Source organism: Xiphophorus maculatus, chromosome 4, assembly GCF_002775205.1.
Source record: "Xiphophorus maculatus strain JP 163 A chromosome 4, X_maculatus-5.0-male, whole genome shotgun sequence".
Lineage (NCBI taxonomy): Eukaryota > Metazoa > Chordata > Actinopteri > Cyprinodontiformes > Poeciliidae > Xiphophorus > Xiphophorus maculatus.
In genome coordinates this window covers 33517265-33539235 of record NC_036446.1, presented here as the reverse complement: position 1 = coordinate 33539235, position 21971 = coordinate 33517265, and the positions used below count along the sequence as shown (strand labels likewise).

Genomic DNA, 21971 nt, shown 5'->3' with positions numbered 1-21971 from the left:
TGCTGTGTGTTCTGTGCTGTGTGTTCTGTGCTGTGTATTCCGTGTTCTGTGCTGTGTATTCCGTGTTCTGTGCTGTGTATTCTGTGTTCTGTGCTGTGTATTCTGTATTCCATGTTCTGTGCTGTGTATTCTGTGTTCTGTGCTGTGTATTCTGTATTCTATGTTCTGTGCTGTGTGTTCTGTGCTGTGTATTCCGTGTTCTGTGCTGTGTGTTCTGTGCTGTGTATTCCGTGTTCTGTGCTGTGTGTTCTGTGCTGCAGCTCATCCCTCCATGCAGGATGTGGAATCTTACAGGTTGTGCAGCAGCCGGAGGCGTCGGTCGTCTCAGTTCCCTGCAGGACAACAAGGAGGGTTAGCAGAGAGCAGCAGAGCTTTATGGAAGGGGTGCGGAGTTCAGCTAGTTGTCAGTCTCTTGAAAAAGGATTAACACTACTGCATAATACAAACATCACCATGCTTTGTGGTGACTCCATGATTTAGGCTTTAAGGGCTCAAGAAGCTGAACATGAATGCATGCAAGGCTTTTTTATTTTACACATTAAAATCCCTTCACTTCCACTTCACTATTCTGCAGCCCACTGAGTTGGTTTATGTTAAAATATCTGACCTGTGAGATCTGCAGTATTACCATAAAGTGATTGGAAGGTTCTGGAAGTTTAACTCCTCCATTGAGTCGGTCAGTTTGGGTCAGTTATGAAAGGTGTTGCTGGTTTATCATATTGCTCAGTTTGCTAGGAAGATGCTGAGCCTCCATTACCTACACAGTGCTACAGACTGATGACCTCCATGTCACTCTGCATTGAAGCAGTAATTCATGCCAGAGGAACAATCAAGTATTGAGTGCATAGAAATGTACAGACTTTTCAGAAGCCTGACATTTATGCTTAAAACATCTGCTTTTGTTTGATCTAATGTGATATTTTGATTTTATGAAACAGATTTTGTTTTACCTGTCATCCATAAAAAATGCAAAAAGTAAAAGCTTGAAATAATTTATGTACTATGAATCTCTGTAAAATGACTGTTTCATTTTCTGGGATGACTGACTAGAAATATTGAAGTATCACCTAATATTCACATTTTCTGAGGTTTTACTAGTAGAAGGAAAGATGATGATTCTCTCACACAGACCTTAGTGGCTTCACCCCATAAAGCAATGCTAACTGCTAACTGAAAGTTATGTAAATAAATACAGCATCAGTGTCCCAAACAGTGTGAGATGTTGTGTATGTCTTTTTGTGTCTACAGCAAAGAATCCATTAGTCCAAGTTTTTTTTTGTTGAATAAGTTTTTTGTCTTTTTCTTCCTTTGCCACCATCTTCCCGTAGTTTCAAATGAGATCAAACATGAGAGCTTGTCTACATTTGAGGAACTCACAGGTTCACAGTCCAGCGGGTTGAAGGGAGGACAACTGGTCCTTGTTTCCTTCATCACAATCTGTCCATTAATCTCCTCACATGTGTATTGCACACACTTATCACCAGGTGGCACAAACGTGTTGTTGACCTGAGCAGAAATGAAGAGCAGTCAGCTAAAGGCAGCAGGCCTGAATATGTTTAAAACACACACAGTATGTACAGTAAGGTCAGGAATGAAAGATCTGCTCCATACTGCTAAAGGCTACATAGCTTCATACTCTTAATTTCACAACTTAAACACAGTATGTTGACTGACCTCAATGATCTGGACTGTGTTGTTCCCAGAAGTGGTGAGAATGCATCTTTTCTGTACACATGAACCACAGCACTGACCTGCTGCAGGCTGATACTCAAACCCCTGCAGACAGACAGACAGACAGACAGAATGAATATCTCCATGGTAACCTGTAGGAGTTTGATCGGTACCAGATCCACAGTAATAATGTGTGCAGCAGCATCCTGAGTGATGTTGGGTGAATTCTCTTACTTCAGAGCAGTTTGTGTGGCAGACAACAGGTCTGCATGTGATGACGTTGAGTTTGGTGGTGGGGTGTGTGTCGGGGCTGCAGTAACACTCCTGGCAGGCTGCAGGAATGAAAGACTCCTCCTGTACATCTCCTCCTGTCCCGGATGACACTGCGGCAAATGACACCTCCTCCAGTGGAGCTTCTGTTACTGTCTGAGGTGTTGGTATCTTGGCACCAGGCTGTAAAGCCACACAGCTTTAGTTACTTTCCTCGGACGTTAAACTCTACAGAAGCTCTTCCAGAGATTTCCATCTACAGCGACTGAGATTGAACAGTCTGACAGGAATACTTCAAAAAATGTAAAAAGATACTGGATGCTACAGCAAAAACACTAAATTTTACAAAGTGTTTCCATCTAGTTTCTAGTGCAAATATGTAATACACATGAAATAAGACACAAATAACTTAGAAGTAACGTTTTAGATAAATAAACGTCAATAATGTTTGAATATAGATAAAATAGTTTCACTGGCTGATTTTTTCTCTAATAACAAGGAATTTTTCCGGTTTTAAGTAAAAAAAAAAATCTAAAACCTACTTTATCTATTTTCAAAAATTATTGACTTAAAACAACCTTGGGATTCAAATCATCTCAATTGGAAGTTCAGATTAAAACGTTTTAGTTGTGACCATGTCACCAGGCTGAGAAGTGAGGCACCTTTTTTGTCTTCCGTGTCTTTTAATTTTGTGTTTATTTAATTCCTAATAATTGTTTTAGTGATTTAATGAAGTGCTGTGGGACCATTGTAAGAAGAGCATTGCTGAGGCTCAATGTGGATCCTAAATGAACTAACCAAACAGACCAGCAGGAGTGGATGTGGGCATGACTGAGACACCGTACATCATTCTTTTGTGGTAAAGATGAAATAAAAGAAAATGTTTATTATGGTTATGAACAGAACAGAAAGTGTCAGTTTTTAATAGGGAAAATAAATCCTTTGATACCAAACTGAACAGTCTGACATAATCATTCAATAAGATTAGTTTCCTCACCTTGAACTCAGTCATGTCATAGACACACACACCTTTAGGAACTACAGAGAGAGAAAAGAGACAAGTTGGGTTTTAATATGGTTATTATGTAAAATAAATGATCCAGCTCTATTTCAAGTGAACAGAAATCTGTACTTAAAACGATTACATGAATTCACTCATTGATGTTAAACAAAGTTCTTCACAGTTTATGAAAATCCTGAGCTGTTTAATTACTTTCCTCAACAGGAATTAGTTGCATTAGTTCTGTGGTTTAACATGTGAAGAATCAGATCGTTAGCAGGTTGTAAAATGATTTAAATCAATCAAACATAGAAGATACACTACAGATTTCACTGTCATTAATAAAGGAATTAAGAATAGCAGGAGGTAGTTAGACTGTAGGGAGAACGGGGCTGCCTGCTTCGTCACATCTTTCATCATGTTGGACCTTTTTGTTGTGTTTTAACTCAGGAGGTAAATCCTCTCCTGGCATCCAGAACTGATGCAGTAACTGGTCCAGACTGGAGTCACTCACCACACTCGTAGGACGGGCAGCAGGTCCTGTTGGACACGTGAAGCTGGAAGCCCAGAGGGCAGGTCACAGGACCAGCACACGGGTTCAGGTTGCATTCTGTTGGAGGCAATGGCAACACATGTTGCTGTAAAACTGCATTAAACTTTCTCATCACAAACAACAAGAATCAAAGCAGGAGTTCTGAAGTTTTGATTCTTATTGTTTGCTCTTATTGCTGGACCTTGTGTCCAGGAAGTCTGAGCTCACAATGACAACCAATCAGCTGCTCACAGCAGCACCAAACTCAAAAACATAAAAAACATCAGGATCATTATCAGAGTTTATCACTGAGGTCACAACGGATACACAGTGAAAAGGGATTAGGTTATTTAGCAATTTAAACTCCTGATAAGAGGACACTGACATGAGTCAGGTCTTCATATCATCCTCATCTCTTCACAGACTCCCTGTTTACGTCTGGACTCTGGCCGTGCTGTTGCAAAATATTAATATCACATCCAGTCAGAAAAAAAATGTATCAGTAAAAACAAAATGATTAAATTGAACCTAAATCGTGACAATTTTGGAGTTAACTAAGTATTAACTTACTATGTTTTAGTTGATCATTGATTTGATTATAGACAATATTTTTTATTAATGGAAGTTTAAGCTTACAGCCTTATTTATCGGTTACCAGGTTCAGCTAGCAGTGATGTGTTTACATGACATCATGTAATATAACTGACCACAGGTCTGTGTTGTGCAGCAGCCTTGGCTTGTGTTGGTCAGCTGCTGGCCGGGTTCACTGCAGTTGGGCTTCTGGACCTCAGGACAGGTCACCGGCTCACAGCGGACACTCATGGAGTCCTGGTCACACTCACAGCTGCTGCACTCACTGGTCCATGTTTCCCCTGGCTGGTGGGGACACATGAGCCAGTTTAGACCCGCAGGTTATGATTTAACAGAGCACATGTAGATATTTGCTGGGCGCAGTTTTCACCTGTTTGGGTTTTCCATCTGGTCCAACACAGTCTGCAATCAAAGCACAGGAAGGGGAACAGAGAGTATTTATGATTGACAAATAATTTGTTGCTTTATTGAGTGTGAGGGCAGGGCACCACCATCCCAGTTCTGAGGAATCCAGTAAAATAACTGGTGAATATATCTGACTGAGCTCCACTGACTGGCTCATTTCTTCAGAACTCTGAAATATTTCAGTAACTTGAACAAAATGTGTTCTCAGCTCTATTTTCTACAGATTTTACCAGCATTTCAACTGGTAGGGAATCAATCAATCAATCAATCAATCAATCAATCAATCAATCAATCAATCAATCAATCAATCAATCAATCAATCAATCAATCAATCAATCAATCAATCAATCAATCAATCAATCAATCAATCAATCAATCAATCAATCAATCAATCAAGTTTCTTTATAGAGCACATGTCAGCAGCAAGGCAGTTCAAAGTGCTTCATAAAAACCTTGTGCAGAAAAAAAAGCATAAAAACAAAGTCCTTTACAACATCATAAGGCAGAAAGTCATATAAACAAGTGTTTTAAAAGCTGTGTTAATTTATATGTAACTTCCTGAATTTTATGAGAAACAGGTGATAAAAAAAGAATCTCCCATGAAAACACTAAGACTGCTCAGTCAGACTGAACCTAAAATTCTCTGAAGACTCACTCCAAGCTGTTTTTCTCAATCATCTTACCGCAGGAGGCGACACATGTGTCATAAACTGTGTTGAACAACGTGGTGCCCTGAGGACAGAAGCAGCCTTCCTGGGTGTAGTTGGCAGATGATGTCACATCTGCCTGAAACTTCCTGTTGTATCTGATGGGATTGATGGAAAGGTGGATTACTGCCTAGGTCTGATTACATTTTTCATTTTTAATAACTGATCTGGAGGTAGAGTGAAGGTTAGCCTGTTACTTAATCTTCCCCCTTCACACCCTTTGAACTTTTTCACATTTTGTAAGAAAATAATCACAGACAAAATTTTCTTACAATAGAAAATGTTGAGTACAACACACAGAGTGTTACTATTTAGTAACACTTTATTTGATTTAATTTGTTATAAAAGTACTACTCATTAAACTTTAGCTTTAATAACATAAAGCTACATCATTTTTAAAGTTTAATCAGTAAGACTTTTATAACAAATTTATGTCAGATCATGATTTCTTGGTTAATGTCATGTTGTCATAACGAAGACATTTTCAATAATGTCAACTTTGTATTAAAAGTGTCATGATTTACCGAATGACACTTTACGACAACAGTCATAAATATTCATGAAGACTTACTCATGTTCATGACAGGTGTTATGTCATGTTTATGACGATGCCATGACAGTCTTATTCACAACCCGGCAAATAAAGTGTTACTGTATTTTTACAATCAAACATTTATAAGTAGAACCACATTTATCTACATACTTTAACCAAAAAAGCAAACTTTGCTGCACCCAAATCAGCTTTTATCTAATTTATTAAACTAAATGGAGCAAGCGATTTGAAAGAAAGTGACCCAAGTCCTGTTTTTACATTAGAGAATCAATATATTAAACTGAGATAAAGGAAATTGGAAATTAGATGCCTTTCTTTTTATATAGCAAACGTGTAAAATCCTTTTTAAGTTTTGGATCTGTAGAGAATAACATCACCTTCCTACAAAGAAAGAAAAAAAATGACTTTTTAGCTTAGTTTTCTTTTTTTGGGCTTGCAAGTACAACGATTTTTTTTCTATGTGACAAAAAGTTTGGACACCTCTGTTGTAAAACAATGCATCTCATAAAGCTCTGTTCAATTAATCACTGACTGAAAAGAGACATTGCTAAATGATTAGATCAAAGCATGGTCAAGTTTTTGGATGGTCCAGTCAAAGTCCAAACTTAAATTCCATTGAGAAATAAAAGCAAGATTTACATTTTCTTTCACTTCACAGTTATGCACTACTTTCTGATGCAAAATGAAATTCTGTATTGGACATGCTGACATTTGTAGCTGTTGTGCAACAAGTAAGTTTACTTATCTCTGAATTTTACCATCTACAAAGAACAATAAGCAATCTGCAACAAATAATACAAATGCAGCAGAGTGAGAAAATGTTTACTGTACCTGTCATTACATGTGGGCTCTACTGAGGGGCCACATGCCATGTACACTTTGTTGTTTGGACATCTGTGCTCTATAACATATAATCATGTTAATTTTAATATATTCCAGATCTCCAAAAAATGAAATATGTGATACTGACTAAATGTCTCACCACACAGTCCATTGGTGTCACTCCTCCAGTCAATGCAGACTCCTGCATTGGAACACTCAGCAGCATACGCCTCCAGGCTGGAGCACGTGTCATTACCACCATTACAAATTTCATAGGTGCAAGAGCTCACAAATGGTGCAGGGGATATGAATGAGTGGCACGGGGTGAATAAACTACAAAGACCATAGTTGCATATTAGAACAGCAGAAAATGGCTAAAAAAGTTGCAGACACAATTTCAAAAAACTGCAATTCAATATGTGCAAAGAGAGAATAAGAAAAAAACTGACAGCTCAATTTAACCCACCGTCTTAGACCAAGTGTTGCATGACCTTTAAAGAGGCGGCATTATGCATTTTCCAGGCACAAAGCTCCATTTTATAGCACAATCAAGTAACTATGTTACCTTCAGTTATTATAAAACACTGTAAGTATCAAACATATAAATAAATTTGTCATGTTTGTAATTTGACATGTTTCTGTAAGACACATGTCAAATTAAGTTATTTCTCAAACATGCATGAAAGAATCAAAACAGCTCCCCTCTTCCTGTCTGTTAAGTCTTAGTGCCATTCATGTGAAGCTAGGAGATGCAGAAAAAATGACTGGAATTAATCTCAAGTTTCTGCAAATATCACTTGAAATATAATAATCATAAAGACAGATTTATAAAAAAATTAATGACATGTTTTGAGTTTTTCCTGACCTGCTCATAAGTAGCTCACAGATGGCAGGTTTGCAGGTTGGTTGTGTTGTTGGATTTGGGTGATGTGATGAAGATGTTAGCGGTTGTGCAGTTGCAGTAACAGAAGGAAGGCTTGGGGAGACACAACTGGTCCCGGGGAGAGTCCAGAGTCCTGCAGATTCTGAGCAGCTTTCTATCTGGCCATTTGGAGAACGGCAGTCATTGGCCTGCGAGTTGTCACAGGTACCTACCAACAGAGGAAGCAGTTAGCGGCAGAGCTAGAAAACTCAAAGTAGTCATTCTCTGGATATTCTCTGGAAATTCACAAGCAGCTCAGACAACATGTTGACTTGTTTCTTTCATCCTGTGGAAGGGGCATAAATACTCCATCCTTAACATATGGAACAAATATGTTTCCTTTTATTTATCATTATAGAAGGAAAATATCCATTAGATCCATTTCAATATCTACAGTAAAATTGCACAATTGTAAGTCTGAAATATTCTTAAACCTCTCAGTAAATAAAGACCATCTAACCAGTTGATATTCATTCTAAAACAGAAAATGTACAGAAAAGAAATAGGCAGGAACTGTCTATTTTACACAAAACAAACCAATTTCAGGCAGAGCAGCAGGAGATGGCTTCTGCTTTGATTGAGCTCAACATTTGATGCACTTTTCCATGGTACAAGAAACTAAGAGAAATCATGCTCAGCAATCTCAGATATAATATAAAGGCAGTTTTCTACCAGTAGAACCTCGTGTGTTTATCTGTGTGTTACTGTGTGCACCAACACTTGAAGGCTGGCATCTAACCCTACCAATGTGTCCTTGATTAATGTGAAAGAATATATACGTACATCTACCTAGCATGCATGAAAACCTTAAACAAAGGCTGTTTAAAACTTTTCTACCCACTTGATTTGGGTTGGAATCAAAATGTAGTCATGTCTGATTTGGGTCTTGCTACATTTACTGACCTTTGGATCATTCTCAGATACTGTCATCCTAAAAAAGTGTAAATGTAAATGCATCCCTAACTTTCCAAGTGAGATCATTTTCCCATGTAATCTATTGTCTTTTGTTTCATATGTCCAAATTATCATCAATAAACATGACTGATAACAAGCTCTCTGATAACTCACCACATTGTCCCTCAGTGTTTCCCCCAAACAGAGAATAAGGAAGGTCAATACTGAAGGAGGAGCCTCTATAGACTATTCTTGTGTTGATATCCTGTATCACTGCTGTGATCTCCATATCTGTGCCATAAAGCAGCATAACAGAATTGCTATATGCTGGATAGACACGTTTCTGATTCACATACACCTGTAGGACCCCAAAACCAACAAAAATATCAAGTTAAGGAAGGTTGTGAAGTCGAAACAAGTGTCAATTACATCATATTATGCAGAATATTTATTACATCTTATCTGTACAAAAAATATCACAAACTGAAATTGTTCCAGTTAGACTGCTGCTTACCACATTGGTTGGTGTTCCTGAAGTTTTCACTTGAGTCAAAACTGCCTTTACTGATTGATATGTGACACTTAGAGCCAGAGGGCAGAATGTGCTGTCTGAAGGATCACAGTTATTGCTTCTAGTAATTGTTAAGTTATGTTTTGAAATAATCTCCTTAACTAAGTAATAAGAGCAATTCTGTTGAAAATTATACATTTGTCCATCAAATGTCATGTAGTTGGATCCACTCCAGACATTACATACACCTTCAGGAAGAGAAAGAGAAAATTTCAAGAATTAAAAAAACATTACATCATATTTTTGTGAAATCTTATCAACTAATAAGAATATATGAAATGCTAAAATAAGGCTACAAAGGTATGTCATCTGGTTCAAATGGAACACTAAATGCAAAGATATAAAAGACCACATAGTTTCTTGTAAGCAGACAAATTATTACGGAACGATTCAATTTTAAACTTACATTCACATTCATAGTGGAAGCAACATCCATTTTGTTCATAGATCTTGACAGGTTTCCTCCCATTGGTACAGATGGGGAGGGTTACATTTGGACAGACTGTAGCTGTGACCGTTACCTTGCCTTCGATGCAAGTAGCTGTGGTGCAATTGCTAGTATTCCAGGACTCTCCATTCTAATAGGAAAAAAAAATCAATAAGTCAAATACAGCAGTGAGTTATCATTTATCACTGAAGGGCTTTGTTCTTGCACACTCCAGTGTTGTCTGGAACTGGAAATACCAATTACTTTGCATAAATCAAGTCAGAACATTTGTCATGGTAATCCAATATGATGAAAAGTATACGGTGAACCCTTGTTTTTCGCAGGGGTTGCGTTCCAAAAAGAACCCATGATAGGCGAAATCCGTGAAGTAGTTACCTTCATTTTTTATAATTATTGTACAGCATAATTAAATACTCTATATTAAAACCAAAGAACAAAACCTGTTTTCAGGCCTGTTTTTTTTAACAAATAGAACGCTTTCTTACAAATAACTACAGTAAAATAATCATTTTAATCATCAATACGAAGTACAGTAGGACAAATTGTGACTCGCGTATTTCACTGTTCCTCTGACTGTGACGCTGCGGCCTCACTCAGCTCTGTAGTGTCTTTTTCTTCTGAAGCCTGTGGTGCAGGTGTGTTTTTTCGAGAGAAGAACATAGTTATCGGTAGTTGTTGTTGCTTTTTTTTCTTCTGGGCAAAAATATTTGCCAAAATTTGCCAAGCTGTATTACGTATATTTAAATACCGTAACGTTATTGGGTCATAGGTAGAGAAGAAGCGAAGAGACTGTTTAGCCAATCAGGACGCAGAACACAATGCACTGTGAAAAGAAACTGCACAAAAAAATCCGCGAAGCAGCGAGGCCCTGAAAGGTGAACCGTGTTACAACGAGGGTTCATTATACCTCAGAATTGACTCATGAAATGTATATATCTTGACAAATAATTACAAAAAGCAATATTAAAGAGTAAAGAAAGCTTACTGAATTTGTTTTAGCTAGTAATGAAATCTAATCAATAGTGAAAAGTTAACGTTTTTAAACAGTAGTCAATTTGTTTTACATTTATCGGATAAACTATATCTTTTTAATGCATAAATTATTTGTGCATTAAAATATTCCCTCAGTTGATCAGGATCTGGATATCTTTGGTCGTACTTTGTGCTGTAAGTTCTGACTGTTCCAAAAAAATCTATCTTTGTTGAAACCAATTATAGATGAATTGCATACCTTAGCTGACGACATATCTTACCTGTCTTGGTGGATACACATCAGAGCACTCTAGAGTAGCTGTAGATGCTAATGTTGTTACTGTGGTCATGGGTCCAGAGGTTGAAGTTGGGGCCTTTGTGGTTGAGCTCAGTAATGAAGTAGAAGAATGTGCAGTAGTGCTAGATATTGATGTGGTTGGACATGGGCTGGATTGTGTTTCAACCTTACAGGATGCATTGCAATATGCACTGTAACACCACCCAAGGCCATCAGTAACATTGTATAACAAGTCTCCTGTGAATAAAAGATTATAAAGCAAAGTTTAGAACATTAAATAAAAAATGCATTAATTACATTTTAAATGCAAGGGCAGTAATGAAATAAGGATCAAAAATGTGAATACTGAAGATGTATTAGATTAAGATAAATATTACAACCTTTAAAGATTTAGCTGTAGTATTCAGAATTTAGAAATGCATTGCTTAATTGAAACAAAAATGGTCCCATCAGTCTAAAAGATATACAGAGTATGAAGTTTTGGCCTTATATGAAGTTCTCAAAAGTCATCTGTAAATCTGATTCCCTAAAATAACTGCAACAAGACGGCAGGATGGTCAACAGTCAATCAGTCCTTAATTTGAAAAACAATATTCTGATAAATCTGACAAGTTTGTTTTGAATTCTGTAATGAAAAAGTCACTGAAGACCAAATTGTTTATGTAGCAGATAAAAAAAACAAATGATAGTTGTACATGTATACATAAGATATATTTTGAAAACAGAAGAAAAAAAAAACAAAGCTCAATGGTTTGTTTACATTCTTGAGGAGTCAAACTTATAGTGTTATTACTGCAATAGAATGTGCCTTCCAGTAGTGTGTGTCTACTTGTATTATCTATGAAATTTTGCAATTTTATGAGGGATTTGTAATTTCATGTCTGAAACTGTTAATTTATAAAGGATTATTCATATTAATTACATTATTTGCACATATCTGAAAATGCTTTATGTTTAAAATACTATGAAAATAATGAAAAATAAACATTAAGATGTAAAAGAACATACCCGAATGATGAGATGTTCCGTTAACATTACACACACATAAAGCTGTGGTAAATTGTGAAGATGAAGGAAAAGTTGCTCCAGTTGATGAAGGTGGATAAACTGTTGCAGTTCCTGGGAGTGTCTGTGTAATGGGTGCAATGACAGTTGTAGCACTAACTGGGCTTTCAGTGGTTAAGGCTGTTGTGTTTTTTATGGATGGATTTGTAAGTATGCTTGATGTGTGTAACTGTCCGGTTATAACAGCAAAGGTTGTTTCAGACCGTGTAACAGTTTCAGTTGTGGCTCTGATTGTAGATGTGATAGGGCCTTCTGTAGTGGTTGTATGAAGAGATGGCTTTGATGATACGATTGTAGTTTCACTCCTTCTGCTTGTTGCCTCTGGCACTGAAGTTGTGTCTTCAAAAATTGCTGTGGTGGAGAATGTTAATTGACCAGAAGTTACTTCAATGGGCTTTCTTGTACCTACATTCGTTGAGGGACCTTGGGTTGTAGATGCTTCAGAAGCTTTTGTTGTAATTGCTCCAGTGGTTCTGGAAGGTGGTGTTGTGGTTTTGGTAACAAAAGAGGGAGTAGATGTAACAAGTGATGTTTCTTGGCTTGTTGACATGACTCCTGGTACTATAGTTGTGGATTCAAAAACTTCTGTTATGGAGCCAGTCACGGGGCCTGTTGTGCCAACTTTCGAGGGGTTTGTTGTTCCAATCTTTACTGTTGTTGTTTCTGAGAACGTAGTTTCGACAGATTCAGTTGTGGCTCGTTTTGTAGATGTGATAGGGCCTTCTGTAGTGGTTGTATGAAGAGATGGCTTTGATGATACGATTGTAGTTTCACTCCTTCTGCTTGTTGCCTCTGGCACTGAAGTAGTGGTTTCAAAAATTGCTGTGGTGGAGAATGTTAATTGACCAGAAGTTACTTCAATAGGCTTTCTTGTACCTACATTCGTTGAGGGACCTTGGGTTGTAGATGCTTCAGAAGCTTTTGTTGTAATTGCTCCAGTGGTTCTGGAAGGTGGTGTTGTGGTTTTGGTAACAACAGAGGGAGTAGATGTAACAAGTGTTGTTTCTTGGCTTGTTGACATGATCCCTGGTACTACAGTTGTGGATTCAACAACTTCTGTTATGGAGCCAGTCAAAGGGCCTGTTGTGCCAACTTTCGAGGGGTTTGTTGTTCCAATCTTTACTGTTGTTGTTTCTGAGAACGTAGTTTCGACAGTTTCAGTTGTGGCTCTGATTGTAGATGTGATAGGGCCTTCTGTAGTGGTTGTATGAAGAGATGGCTTTGATGATACGATTGTAGTTTCACTCCTTCTGCTTGTTTCCTCTGGCACTGAAGTTGTGGTTTCAAAAATTGCTGTGGTGGAGAATGTTAATTGACCAGAAGTTACTTCAATGGGCTTTCTTGTACCTACATTCGTTGAGGGACCTTGGGTTGTAGATGCTTCAGAAGCTTTTGTTGTAATTGCTCCAGTGGTTCTGGAAGGTGGTGTTGTGGTTTTGGTAACAACAGAGGGAGTAGATGTAACAAGTGATGTTTCTTGGCTTGTTGACATGATTCCTGGTACTATAGTTGTGGATTCAACAACTTCTGTTATGGAGCCAGTCACGGAGCCTGTTGTGCCAACTTTCGAGGGGTTTGTTGTTCCAATCTTTACTGTTGTTGTTTCTGAGAACGTAGTTTCGACAGATTCAGTTGTGGCTCGTTTTGTAGATGTGATAGGGCCTTCTGTAGTGGTTGTATGAAGAGATGGCTTTGAAGATACGATTGTAGTTTCACTCCTTCTGCTTGTTGCCTCTGGCACTGAAGTTGTGGTTTCAAAAATTGCTGTGGTGGAGAATGTTAATTGACCAGAAGTTACTTCAATGGGCTTTCTTGTACCTACATTCGTTGAGGGACCTTGGGTTGTAGATGCTTCAGAAGCTTTTGTTGTAATTGCTCCAGTGGTTCTGGAAGGTGGTGTTGTGGTTTTGGTAACAACAGAGGGAGTAGACGTAACAAGTGTTGTTTCTTGGCTTGTTGACATGATCCCTGGTACTATAGTTGTGGATTCAACAACTTCTGTTATGGAGCCAGTCACAGGGCCTGTTGTGCCAACTTTCGAGGGGTTTGTTGTTCCAATCTTTACTGTTGTTCTTTCTGAGAACGTAGTTTCGATAGATTCAGTTGTGGCTCTGTTTGTAGACGTGATAGGGCCTTCTGTAGTGGTTGTATGAAGAGATGGCTTTGATGATACGATTGTAGTTTCACTCCTTCTGCTTGTTGCCTCTGGCACTGAAGTTGTGGTTTCAAAAATTGCTGTGGTGGAGAATGTTAATTGACCAGAAGTTACTTCAATGGGCTTTCTTGTATCTACATTCGTTGAGGGTACTTGGGTTGTAGATGCTTCAGAAGCTTTTGTTGTAATTGCACCAGTGGTTCTGGAAGGTGGTGTTGTGGTTTTGGTAACAACAGAGGGAGTAGATGTAACAAGTGATGTTTCTTGGCTTGTTGACATGATCCCTGGTACTATAGTTGTGGATTCAACAACTTCTGTTATGGAGCCAGTCACAGGGCCTGTTGTGCCAACTTTCGAGGGGTTTGTTGTTCCAATCTTTACTGTTGTTGTTTCTGAGAACGTAGTTTCGACAGATTCAGTTGTGGCTCTGTTTGTAGATGTGATAGGGCCTTCTGTAGTGGTTGTATGAAGAGATGGCTTTGATGATACGATTGTAGTTTCACTCCTTCTGCTTGTTTCCTCTGGCACTGAAGTTGTGGTTTCAAAAATTGCTGTGGTGGAGAATGTTAATTGACCAGAAGTTACTTCAATGGGCTTTCTTGTACCTACATTCGTTGAGGGACCTTGGGTTGTAGATGCTTCAGAAGCTTTTGTTGTAATTGCTCCAGTGGTTCTGGAAGGTGGTGTTGTGGTTTTGGTAACAACAGAGGGAGTAGATGTAACAAGTGATGTTTCTTGGCTTGTTGACATGATTCCTGGTACTATAGTTGTGGATTCAACAACTTCTGTTATGGAGCCAGTCACAGGGCCTGTTGTGCCAACTTTCGAGGGGTTTGTTGTTCCAATCTTTACTGTTGTTGTTTCTGAGAACGTAGTTTCGACAGATTCAGTTGTGGCTCGTTTTGTAGATGTGATAGGGCCTTCTGTAGTGGTTGTATGAAGAGATGGCTTTGAAGATACGATTGTAGTTTCACTCCTTCTGCTTGTTGCCTCTGGCACTGAAGTTGTGGTTTCAAAAATTGCTGTGGTGGAGAATGTTAATTGACCAGAAGTTACTTCAATGGGCTTTCTTGTACCTACATTCGTTGAGGGACCTTGGGTTGTAGATGCTTCAGAAGCTTTTGTTGTAATTGCTCCAGTGGTTCTGGAAGGTGGTGTTGTGGTTTTGGTAACAACAGAGGGAGTAGACGTAACAAGTGTTGTTTCTTGGCTTGTTGACATGATCCCTGGTACTATAGTTGTGGATTCAACAACTTCTGTTATGGAGCCAGTCACAGGGCCTGTTGTGCCAACTTTCGAGGGGTTTGTTGTTCCAATCTTTACTGTTGTTCTTTCTGAGAACGTAGTTTCGATAGATTCAGTTGTGGCTCTGTTTGTAGACGTGATAGGGCCTTCTGTAGTGGTTGTATGAAGAGATGGCTTTGATGATACGATTGTAGTTTCACTCCTTCTGCTTGTTGCCTCTGGCACTGAAGTTGTGGTTTCAAAAATTGCTGTGGTGGAGAATGTTAATTGACCAGAAGTTACTTCAATGGGCTTTCTTGTATCTACATTCGTTGAGGGTACTTGGGTTGTAGATGCTTCAGAAGCTTTTGTTGTAATTGCACCAGTGGTTCTGGAAGGTGGTGTTGTGGTTTTGGTAACAACAGAGGGAGTAGATGTAACAAGTGATGTTTCTTGGCTTGTTGACATGATCCCTGGTACTATAGTTGTGGATTCAACAACTTCTGTTATGGAGCCAGTCACAGGGCCTGTTGTGCCAACTTTCGAGGGGTTTGTTGTTCCAATCTTTACTGTTGTTGTTTCTGAGAACGTAGTTTCGACAGATTCAGTTGTGGCTCTGTTTGTAGATGTGATAGGGCCTTCTGTAGTGGTTGTATGAAGAGATGGCTTTGATGATACGATTGTAGTTTCACTCCTTCTGCTTGTTGCCTCTGGCACTGAAGTTGTGGTTTCAAAAATTGCTGTGGTGGAGAATGTTAATTGACCAGAAGTTACTTCAATGGGCTTTCTTGTATCTACATTCGTTGAGGGTACTTGGGTTGTAGATGCTTCAGAAGCTTTTGTTGTAATTGCACCAGTGGTTCTGGAAGGTGGTGTTGTGGTTTTGGTAACAACAGAGGGAGTAGATGTAACAAGTGATGCTTCTTGGCTTGTTGACATGATCCCTGGTACTATAGTTGTGGATTCAACAACTTCTGTTATGGAGCCAGTCACAGGGCCTGTTGTGCCAACTTTCGAGGGGTTTGTTGTTCCAATCTTTACTGTTGTTGTTTCTGAGAACGTAGTTTCGACAGATTCAGTTGTGGCTCTGTTTGTAGATGTGATAGGGCCTTCTGTAGTGGTTGTATGAAGAGATGGCTTTGATGATACGATTGTAGTTTCACTCCTTCTGCTTGTTGCCTCTGGCACTGAAGTTGTGGTTTCAAAAATTGCTGTGGTGGAGAATGTTAATTGACCAGAAGTTACTTCAATGGGCTTTCTTGTACCTACATTCGTTGAGGGACCTTGGGTTGTAGATGCTTCAGAAGCTTTTGTTGTAATTGCTCCAGTGGTTCTGGAAGGTGGTGTTGTGGTTTTAGTAACAACAGAGGGAGTAGATGTAACAAGTGTTGTTTCTTGGCTTGTTGACATGATTCCTGGTACTATTGTTGAGGATTCAACAACATCTGTTATGGAGCCAGTCACGGGGCCTGTTGTGCCAACTTTCGAGGGGTTTGTTGTTCCAATCTTTACTGTTGTTGTTTCTGAGAACGTAGTTTCGACAGATTCAGTTGTGGCTCTGTTTGTAGATGTGATAGGGCCTTCTGTAGTGGTTGTATGAAGAGATGGCTTTGATGATACAATTGCAGTTTCACTCCTTCTGCTTGTTGCCTCTGGCACTGAAGTTGTGGTTTCAAAAATTGCTGTGGTGGAGAATGTTAATTGACCAGAAGTTACTTCAATGGGCTTTCTTGTACCTACATTCGTTGAGGGACCTTGGGTTGTAGATGCTTCAGAAGCTTTTGTTGTAATTGCTCCAGTGGTTCTGGAAGGTGGTGTTGTGGTTTTGGTAACAACAGAGGGAGTAGATGTAACAAGTGTTGTTTCTTGGCTTGTTGACATGATTCCTGGTACTATTGTTGAGGATTCAACAACATCTGTTATGGAGCCAGTCACGGGGCCTGTTGTGCCAACTTTCGAGGGGTTTGTTGTTCCAATCTTTACTGTTGTTGTTTCTGAGAACGTAGTTTCGACAGATTCAGTTGTGGCTCTGTTTGTAGATGTGATAGGGCATTCTGTAGTGGTTGTATGAAGAGATGGCTTTGATGATACGGTTGAAGTTTCACTCCTTCTGCTTGTTGCCTCTGGCACTGAAGTTGTGGTTTCAAAAATTGCTGTGGTGGAGAATGTTAATTGACCAGAAGTTACTTCAATAGGCTTTCTTGTACCTACATTCGTTGAGGGACCTTGGGTTGTAGATGCTTCAGAAGCTTTTGTTGTAATTGCTCCAGTGGTTCTGGAAGGTGGTGTTGTGGTTTTGGTAACAACAGAGGGAGTAGATGTAACAAGTGATGTTTCTTGGCTTGTTGACATGATTCCTGGTACCATAGTTGTGGATTCAACAACTTCTGTTATGGAGCCAGTCACGGGGCCTGTTGTGCCAACTTTCGAGGGGTTTGTTGTTCCAATCTTTACTGTTGTTGTTTCTGAGAACGTAGTTTCGATAGATTCAGTTGTGGCTCTGTTTGTAGACGTGATAGGGCCTTCTGTAGTGGTTGTATGAAGAGATGGCTTTGATGATACGATTGTAGTTTCACTCCTTCTGCTTGTTGCCTCTGGCACTGAAGTTGTGGTTTCAAAAATTGCTGTGGTGGAGAATGTTAATTGACCAGAAGTTACTTCAATGGGCTTTCTTGTATCTACATTCGTTGAGGGTACTTGGGTTGTAGATGCTTCAGAAGCTTTTGTTGTAATTGCACCAGTGGTTCTGGAAGGTGGTGTTGTGGTTTTGGTAACAACAGAGGGAGTAGATGTAACAAGTGATGTTTCTTGGCTTGTTGACATGATCCCTGGTACTATAGTTGTGGATTCAACAACTTCTGTTATGGAGCCAGTCACAGGGCCTGTTGTGCCAACTTTCGAGGGGTTTGTTGTTCCAATCTTTACTGTTGTTGTTTCTGAGAACGTAGTTTCGACAGATTCAGTTGTGGCTCTGTTTGTAGATGTGATAGGGCCTTCTGTAGTGGTTGTATGAAGAGATGGCTTTGATGATACGATTGTAGTTTCACTCCTTCTGCTTGTTGCCTCTGGCACTGAAGTTGTGGTTTCAAAAATTGCTGTGGTGGAGAATGTTAATTGACCAGAAGTTACTTCAATGGGCTTTCTTGTATCTACATTCGTTGAGGGTACTTGGGTTGTAGATGCTTCAGAAGCTTTTGTTGTAATTGCACCAGTGGTTCTGGAAGGTGGTGTTGTGGTTTTGGTAACAACAGAGGGAGTAGATGTAACAAGTGATGTTTCTTGGCTTGTTGACATGATCCCTGGTACTATAGTTGTGGATTCAACAACTTCTGTTATGGAGCCAGTCACAGGGCCTGTTGTGCCAACTTTCGAGGGGTTTGTTGTTCCAATCTTTACTGTTGTTGTTTCTGAGAACGTAGTTTCGACAGATTCAGTTGTGGCTCTGTTTGTAGATGTGATAGGGCCTTCTGTAGTGGTTGTATGAAGAGATGGCTTTGATGATACGATTGTAGTTTCACTCCTTCTGCTTGTTGCCTCTGGCACTGAAGTTGTGGTTTCAAAAATTGCTGTGGTGGAGAATGTTAATTGACCAGAAGTTACTTCAATGGGCTTTCTTGTACCTACATTCGTTGAGGGACCTTGGGTTGTAGATGCTTCAGAAGCTTTTGTTGTAATTGCTCCAGTGGTTCTGGAAGGTGGTGTTGTGGTTTTAGTAACAACAGAGGGAGTAGATGTAACAAGTGTTGTTTCTTGGCTTGTTGACATGATTCCTGGTACTATTGTTGAGGATTCAACAATATCTGTTATGGAGCCAGTCACGGGGCCTGTTGTGCCAACTTTCGAGGGGTTTGTTGTTCCAATCTTTACTGTTGTTGTTTCTGAGAACGTAGTTTCGACAGATTCAGTTGTGGCTCGTTTTGTAGATGTGATAGGGCCTTCTGTAGTGGTTGTATTATGAGATGGCCTTGATGATACGATTGTAGTTTCACTCCTTCTGCTTGTTGCCTCTGGCACTGAAGTTGTGGTTTCAAAAATTGCTGTGGTGGAGAATGTTAATTGACCAGAAGTTACTTCAATGGGCTTTCTTGTACCTACATTCGTTGAGGGACCTTGGGTTGTAGATGCTTCAGAAGCTTTTGATGTAATTGCTCCAGTGGTTCTGGAAGGTGATGTTGTGGTTTTGGTAACAACAGAGGGAGTAGATGTAACAAGTGTTGTTTCTTGGCTTGTTGACATGATTCCTGGTACTATTGTTGAGGATTCAACAACATCTGTTATGGAGCCAGTCACGGGGCCTGTTGTGCCAAGTTTCGAGGGGTTTGTTGTTCCAATCTTTACTGTTGTTGTTTCTGAGAACGTAGTTACGACAGTTTCAGTTGTGGCTCTGTTTGTAGATGTGATAGGGCCTTCTGTAGTGGTTGTATGAAGAGATGGCTTTGATGATACGATTGAAGTTTCACTCCTTCTGCTTGTTGCCTCTGGCACTGAAGTTGTGGTTTCAAAAATTGCTGTGGTGGAGAATGTTAATTGACCAGAAGTTACTTCAATGGGCTTTCTTGTACCTACATTCGTTGAGGGACCTTGGGTTGTAGATGCTTCAGAAGCTTTTGTTGTAATTGCTCCAGTGGTTCTGGAAGGTGGTGTTGTGGTTTTAGTAACAACAGTAGGAGTAGATGTAACAAGTGATGTTTTTTGGCTTGTTGACATGATTCCTGGTACTATAGTTGTGGATTCAACAACTTCTGTTATGGAGCCAGTCACGGGGCCTGTTGTGCCAACTTTCGAGGGGTTTGTTGTTCCAATCTTTACTGTTGTTGTTTCTGAGAACGTAGTTTCGACAGATTCAGTTGTGGCTCTGTTTGTAGATGTGATAGGGCCTTCTGTAGTGGTTGTATGAAGAGATGGCTTTGATGATACAATTGCAGTTTCACTCCTTCTGCTTGTTGCCTCTGGCACTGAAGTTGTGGTTTCAAAAATTGCTGTGGTGGAGAATGTTAATTGACCAGAAGTTACTTCAATGGGCTTTCTTGTACCTACATTCGTTGAGGGACCTTGGGTTGTAGATGCTTCAGAAGCTTTTGTTGTAATTGCTCCAGTGGTTCTGGAAGGTGGTGTTGTGGTTTTGGTAACAACAGAGGGAGTAGATGTAACAAGTGTTGTTTCTTGGCTTGTTGACATGATTCCTGGTACTATTGTTGAGGATTCAACAACATCTGTTATGGAGCCAGTCACGGGGCCTGTTGTGCCAACTTTCGAGGGGTTTGTTGTTCCAATCTTTACTGTTGTTGTTTCTGAGAACGTAGTTTCGACAGATTCAGTTGTGGCTCTGTTTGTAGATGTGATAGGGCCTTCTGTAGTGGTTGTATGAAGAGATGGCTTTGATGATACGGTTGAAGTTTCACTCCTTCTGCTTGTTGCCTCTGGCACTGAAGTTGTGGTTTCAAAAATTGCTGTGGTGGAGAATGTTAATTGACCAGAAGTTACTTCAATAGGCTTTCTTGTACCTACATTCGTTGAGGGACCTTGGGTTGTAGATGCTTCAGAAGCTTTTGTTGTAATTGCTCCAGTGGTTCTGGAAGGTGGTGTTGTGGTTTTGGTAACAACAGAGGGAGTAGATGTAACAAGTGATGTTTCTTGGCTTGTTGACATGATTCCTGGTACCATAGTTGTGGATTCAACAACTTCTGTTATGGAGCCAGTCACGGGGCCTGTTGTGCCAACTTTCGAGGGGTTTGTTGTTCCAATCTTTACTGTTGTTGTTTCTGAGAACGTAGTTTCGACAGATTCAGTTGTGGCTCGTTTTGTAGATGTGATAGGGCCTTCTGTAGTGGTTGTATTATGAGATGGCCTTGATGATACGATTGTAGTTTCACTCCTTCTGCTTGTTGCCTCTGGCACTGAAGTAGTGGTTTCAAAAATTGCTGTGGTGGAGAATGTTAATTGACCAGAAGTTACTTCAATGGGCTTTCTTGTACCTACATTCGTTGAGGGACCTTGGGTTGTAGATGCTTCAGAAGCTTTTGTTGTAATTGCTCCAGTGGTTCTGGAAGGTGGTGTTGTGGTTTTGGTAACAACAGAGGGAGTAGATGTAACAAGTGTTGTTTCTTGGCTTGTTGACATGATTCCTGGTACTATTGTTGAGGATTCAACAACATCTGTTATGGAGCCAGTCACGGGGCCTGTTGTGCCAAGTTTCGAGGGGTTTGTTGTTCCAATCTTTACTGTTGTTGTTTCTGAGAACGTAGTTTCGACAGATTCAGTTGTGGCTCTGTTTGTAGATGTGATAGGGCCTTCTGTAGTGGTTGTATGAAGAGATGGCTTTGATGATACGGTTGAAGTTTCACTCCTTCTGCTTGTTGCCTCTGGCACTGAAGTTGTGGTTTCAAAAATTGCTGTGGTGGAGAATGTTAATTGACCAGAAGTTACTTCAATAGGCTTTCTTGTACCTACATTCGTTGAGGGACCTTGGGTTGTAGATGCTTCAGAAGCTTTTGTTGTAATTGCTCCAGTGGTTCTGGAAGGTGGTGTTGTGGTTTTGGTAACAACAGAGGGAGTAGATGTAACAAGTGATGTTTCTTGGCTTGTTGACATGATTCCTGGTACCATAGTTGTGGATTCAACAACTTCTGTTATGGAGCCAGTCACGGGGCCTGTTGTGCCAACTTTCGAGGGGTTTGTTGTTCCAATCTTTACTGTTGTTGTTTCTGAGAACGTAGTTTCGACAGATTCAGTTGTGGCTCGTTTTGTAGATGTGATAGGGCCTTCTGTAGTGGTTGTATTATGAGATGGCCTTGATGATACGATTGTAGTTTCGCTCCTTCTGCTTGTTGCCTCTGGCACTGAAGTAGTGGTTTCAAAAATTGCTGTGGTG

At 39.8% G+C, this 21971-nt stretch overlaps 1 protein-coding gene across 1 annotated transcript in view; it reads right to left on the bottom strand.

The window, feature by feature from the left end:
- LOC102236914 (mucin-5AC-like) overlaps positions 1–21971 on the bottom strand; it is a 41824-nt gene that overhangs the window by 1048 nt on the left and 18805 nt on the right. Inside the window, exons 24-40 of the mRNA XM_023332407.1 lie at positions 11665–12543; positions 10640–10893; positions 9345–9516; positions 8882–9126; positions 8542–8725; positions 7417–7642; positions 6712–6884; positions 6561–6630; positions 5153–5274; positions 4435–4466; positions 4181–4349; positions 3456–3551; positions 2939–2979; positions 1906–2124; positions 1675–1776; positions 1378–1506; positions 293–332 (exon numbers count right to left, since the gene is read on the bottom strand). Coding sequence (XP_023188175.1) covers positions 293–332; positions 1378–1506; positions 1675–1776; positions 1906–2124; positions 2939–2979; positions 3456–3551; positions 4181–4349; positions 4435–4466; positions 5153–5274; positions 6561–6630; positions 6712–6884; positions 7417–7642; positions 8542–8725; positions 8882–9126; positions 9345–9516; positions 10640–10893; positions 11665–12543 — 3153 coding nt within the window. The remainder of the gene's footprint in view (positions 1–292; positions 333–1377; positions 1507–1674; positions 1777–1905; positions 2125–2938; positions 2980–3455; positions 3552–4180; positions 4350–4434; positions 4467–5152; positions 5275–6560; positions 6631–6711; positions 6885–7416; positions 7643–8541; positions 8726–8881; positions 9127–9344; positions 9517–10639; positions 10894–11664; positions 12544–21971) is intronic.